The sequence below is a fragment of the Myotis davidii genome, unplaced genomic scaffold (genome assembly GCF_000327345.1).
Source record: "Myotis davidii unplaced genomic scaffold, ASM32734v1 scaffold651, whole genome shotgun sequence".
NCBI lineage: Eukaryota > Metazoa > Chordata > Mammalia > Chiroptera > Vespertilionidae > Myotis > Myotis davidii.
The window spans coordinates 1431144-1436417 of record NW_006283994.1 but is presented as its reverse complement, the minus strand read 5'-3'; the positions used below and the strand labels follow the sequence as shown (position 1 = coordinate 1436417).

General features: G+C 66.7%; 1 protein-coding gene across 1 annotated transcript in view; it reads right to left on the bottom strand.

Annotated features, from left to right (window-relative positions):
• Positions 1 to 1937: 1937 nt before the first annotated feature.
• The window catches only part of FIBCD1 (fibrinogen C domain containing 1), a 19488-nt gene continuing 16151 nt past the window's right edge, over positions 1938 to 5274 (bottom strand). The window contains exon 8 of the mRNA XM_015567749.1: positions 1938 to 4987. Coding sequence (XP_015423235.1) covers positions 4683 to 4987 — 305 coding nt within the window. The 3' untranslated portion in view covers positions 1938 to 4682. The remainder of the gene's footprint in view (positions 4988 to 5274) is intronic.

The window sequence follows — 5274 nt, the reverse complement described above, 5'->3', positions numbered from 1 at the left end:
CGGGGCTGTCACTTGATCTGCATACTCAGTGCTGGTTGGTCATGACACTGGGTGCTGGTTAAAGATGGGTGAGGCCCTAACTCGATGTGAGGCCTTGGGCCAGACACTTGCCCTCTCTGGGCCTCAGTTCCCCCAGCTGTGCTCTTCAGAGTCCTCGGGACAGCTGCGGAGGGGAGGAGGGGAGCTGTGGGGTCAGACCCCAAGGGCACCTCCCTGCCTGGGAGAAAGCTCCCTGGGCTGTGAGACCCAGGGGCTCAGGCCGAGGCTCTGCTGTGAGAACAGCCGCTCGCCCGGGGTCCCTTTCAGGCCTGGGACTGGGAACAGGTTCTCTGGGATGTGGCCTCTGAAAGTCCCGAGTGTTGGGCACAGGTTTGGGGTGGGGGCCAGTTTGGGGGAGACATGCGGAGGCCCCCATGTGGCCCCTGGTTCCTCAGCCCAGCCCCAGCCTCCACCCGGTGGAGGTGCCTGGAGCCAAGTCTGATGGTGGATTTGGTGCCAAACGTCACAGCTGCAGGTTTCCCAGGTCCTCCCAGAGCACCGGGCCCAGGAGGGTTTTCCTGGGCACTTCCTGCTCTTCAGAGCCTCCGGGGTCTCCCCCCGGGAATTAGTTCCCCACTCAAGCAGCTGGGGGGTAACAACTGTGACACTTTCTACCACCCCGAGACTCAGGGCCTCCAGCAGGGGCGGTGGGCGGGGGGCAAGGGGGTGCGCCGCCTGCAGCTGGGTCTCAGGACGTCACCTTTCAGGCCGGCTTCCACAGCCCAGGTGCTTCGGAGCTCAGGGCACAGGGGGCGCTGCGGCATTGGGAGAGGGGGCTCCTGGGAAGCCATCCGGAGGAGGGTCGGGGCGTGTCTAGGAGGCCCACACTGACCCGTAGCTGTCCTCACCTCGGAAAGTGTGGGCTGAGACTGGGCCAGGTCAGGGCCTGGTGGGTGACTGCCCGGTGCTGCCAAGCGCCGGCCCCGCTGGCTCTCAGATCGCCCCCACTCTCAGCCCCACACGAGCGCCGCGAACCGGGACCACGCCTGCCCAGCCACGCACCAACTGTGGCCCCAGCAACTCCGGTCACTCTCTGAGCCTCGCTTCTCCCTGACGGGGTAACAGTGCTGCGCACGTACGGGGAGGCAGGGGAGGCGGCGGCCGCTGGTGTTCAGGGGCCTGGACGGTGCCTCTGTGGGCCCAGCCCTCCAGGGGTGCTGGCTCCCCCTGTCATGGGCACCCCTCCTGTCTGTGTTTGGCACTGTGTGTGGCTAAACCACACGCATCCCGTCAGCCCTGAGGACCTGTGACCGAATCACTGCATCTTCCCAGGTGGCCCCGCGAACCGAGCCAGAGCAGCACCCTGACGGGGGTACAGCCACTGGGAAGGGACCAAGCTGGGCAAGGCTGTCACCTGGGGCCCGTGTGGCCTGTGGAGAGGCAGGTGGCCATGGTCGCCGCGGTCACTGCCAGTGGCCTGGCTCATCCCCAGGTGTTCTGTGGGCCCGACACGGAGCTGCCTGAGCGGGCGGGACTGTGTGCCTGTTGGCCGAGGACACTGGAGGGGCCTCGTGCTCCTGCCACGCGGGGACGAGCAGACACACACTGGGTGCGCGGGCGGCCCGGGGCCTGGACCCACTCGGGGCCTCCCGCACAGGCACTCGGGAAGTCCTGGCTTTTATTAAATAAGCTCAGGGCACTGTTTTGTCTTTAAGCCTCAAATTAATTTATGAATAAATAGCCATTAGGGGCTGTTCTTAAGACTCGCTGCTCCTCAGGACTCCAGCCCCAGCCACAGGGGACCCACAGGGATCATCTGTCACCCTGGGGACCGTGATGGGATGCACAGGTAGCGCAGCCCGGGTCACCCTGCAGCCCAGCCCCTGGGGTCCACGCTGTGCCAGACCCATCTCATGCTCCCGTGTGGGCACCGAGCAGGCTCAGAGGCGAGGCCCGAGCCAGGTCACCACAAGACTTTATTGGAGACGGGGACACACAACGCCAAGGGCGCTCGGCCCAGACTGGCTTCATCTGGCCGCACACGAGGCTTCATCCGTCGGCAGCTCTGCCGGCCCTCAGGCTCCCTCCCACCCACCCAGCCACCTTAGGGTCAGGGCCAGCCCAGGGCCCCCGCTGCCCACCCCCAAGTCCCACCAAGTCCGAGCTCAGCCCCAGGTTTGTGGGTCCTGCCAGCTGCCTGGCCCCCTGGCGATTGGGAACAGCCCTCTCCCTGCAGCAGATGAAGAAACGGAGGCCCGGGCGCCTTGGCCACTTGGACCAGGACCTAGTGTCCTTTGTTCTGGGGTCAGTGTGTCCACTGACGTGTCCTCCTGCCAGCACGTTGCTCCTCAAACTCCACAGGACAGCTCGTGGGCCCCGCTCGCGTCCCCCTGGCACAGCGGATGCAACCGGCAGCTCCTGCGGACACCCCTCGCCAGTCCTCCGAATCCCAGCTCCCGGGTCTCTGGCCCAGCCAGGCAGCCAGAGGCCTGTGCGCTGAGGGAGGCAGTGCGGGTGGAGGGCAGGAAGGGTGGACACTGGCGATACCACCTCTTCCCCAAAACAAACGTAAAACCTATTTATACGCGGCTGCAGATGCAACGTGAGAACTGCTCGCAGCGCTGTCCTTGTCGCCTGCTGACCGCTGTGGTCGTCAGGGTGGAACCCAGGTCTGTCCATCCTCAGGTCTCGGAGCTCAGCCCAGCTGGTGGCCTCTGGTTGAACTCAGGTGCATCCGGAGTTCGGAAGGCAAGGCCCGGGGCCACTGGCGATTCCCCAGAGGCTGTCTGTGCTCGCGGAGGAACCTGCGGAATATGGGGTGTGCACTGCCTCCAGAGCCCAGTGTGGACACCCCTTTCCTGCAGGCTCCTCTCATCGAAGGAGGAAGCACGGGGCAGGTGACAGGGGACAGCAGGGCCACAGGCTCCCCACCAGCAAACTGGGGTTCTAACGCGGCGACCACAGTCCTGGGTGATCTGCACACGTCTGTCTGTCTGTCACCCTCAGGTCCTGGTGGAGCTGCCCCCTCCACTGGCTCTCCCAGCGTCTGTTTTCCTGTGGTCACTCCTGTGTGGCCACCCGCTGACGCCATAGTGTGGGCTCCTCCAGGCCTGGGCCCTGGCCTGCCTCGCTCACGGCAGCCTCCCGGCCAAGTGGGTGCGCAGGGCCCCGCCTGTGCTCAGCACGGCCTTGTAGGGGTGCCCTCTGGGAAGGGGGGCGCTGGCCTGCTGTCCCCACCACGATGGGCTTCATGCCCGTTCAGCCAGCGTTGGGCCAGGCCACGTTCCCTGGTGATGCCAGGCCTGGGCTGCGAGTGGGGCTGGTGCTCTTGAGCAGGGAGGGCGGGTGTCTCCAGGCTGGCCGCCCTCACCCGTCCCTCTGCCAGGCCGAGCTGTGGCACGTCAGTTCCTCTGCCAGGCCCTGGCGAGCCCCGAGCCTCCCGAACATCACTCACCAGGCGTCTGTTTGATGACGGATCAGAAAGCACCTGGCACTTTCCACACAGCGGCTGGCTCTGCGAGGCTGGCATGAGGACCAGCTCAGCCTGGGGCTGCTGGGGAGGGGCTCCCAGCTCGAGCACTCGGGGTCCCCCCACCTCTGCTCCTTGGCTGGAGGTCCCGCAGCCTATGGTGGTGGGGGGCTGGCTCTCTATATCCAGAGGATGGGAAAGGGGGCCAGCAGAGGGTTCGCTTCAGGTAGAGTGTGGTCCTCAAATCCCCCATCCCTGGTCCTGCCTGTCTCTGAGCTGCTGCCATTGGTCACACCGGCTATAAGCCCGTTTCTTGGCCGTCTCTGCTTTGAGCTGAGTGCCAAGAGGCGGGACTTGGTCTTGGCCAGCACCAGGGTGGGCCTTGGCCGCAGCAGATGTCCATCCAACAAACCTTTGCTGACCCGAGGTGGCAGCGTGAACAGTCACCAGCAGGGGGCGGCCACCCCCGCAGAGGCAGTCTCTGGGCAGAAGGGCAAACAGCCACCAAACTCCTCCAAGTCCAGCCTCCACCCCCCAGGCCAGGCCCTCGGGAGTCAGGATCCCGGAGTCCCTGGAAGTTCGGGGAGGTACAGCCCCTGCCCGTCCATGCCCAGACCAGTGGTTTGGGACCTGCCCCCTCCTCCCACCAGCAGAAGGGAGTGGGGCAGGGCTCCCAGAAGGGCAAGAGGCTGGGCACAGCAGCCAAGGGCACTGGGGACCGCCCAGGCCTGCGGGGACAGGGGGTGGCTGGGTGGGGACTTCAGGGCACCGGCCTCAGCCATCTTGGGGCATGAGTTCTGGCAGGCGCTGAGCTAGAGCCTCGCCTGGGGCACGGTGGGTGGCGGCCAGCAGGTGGCCATGGGCACCCCCAGCACCAGCTGCTCCCCAGGGCTCCTGTGGGGGGGAGGGGGGATCTCCAGGCACCATGGAAATGAGGGAGAGGTCGGGAGGACCACCGGAGGCTGGCTGTGAACCCCAGTCAGATCTGAGCATTCCTCTGCTGCTGGGGGTGGGGGGCGCTCCAGGGGGCGCCGTCCCCTCCTCCCTGTGCCCCAAACGCTGGGTGCTTGGACTGGCTAAGTGGAGGGGCTGCCGTAAGTGGGTGCGGACTAGGCCCAGAGAAGACAGACAGCCCAGCAGCCAGAGTCTGGGCAGGTGGAACTGTGGGCCGTTTGCCCGCCCTGCATCAGAGGCAAATTGGGGTGAAGGGACGGGGTGCAGGTGATGTGCAGTCTCACTCCCAGGGGGCTGTGTGTCGGGGGTGGCCTGGTCCTCCCCAAGGCAGTGCGCTCAGCCGGGGCGGGCGGGCGACTACAGAGCAGGACCCAGGACGGGGCGGGTGGAGGACGGAGGGGGCGGTGCGGGCGGGGCGGCGGGAGGCGTGCGCGCCGCGCAGGTACTGCCCGTTGAGGTTGGACGTGTGGCAGTTGCGGTACCACCAGGCGCCGCGGTAGAAGGCGGCGCAGTTGTGGTCCGAGTGGTCGCTGTCGCGGTCCTTGGTGGTGAAGGGCAGGCCGCTGTGCCTCAGGAGGGAGTCCCCTGCGGGCACAGGGCGCTCAGGGCCCGTGGGCGCGATGCACCCCCTGGCACGCGCGTGCACACACGTCCACACGTGCCCCCGGTTTACACGCGGTGTCCATGCAGGGTCCCCCCGGCTGTCCCTCCTCACACGCCCTTCCCTGCTCTCTCGCCTCTGCCTCAGAGGAGGACCCAGCCCCGAGGACGGGGGCGCCTCGCTCTGGAGGCCAGGGGCCCACACCCCAGGTGCCCTGGTCTGCACAGGGAGCACTCCAGCTGGACGCGGACCAGCTGGGACGGGGCCGGGA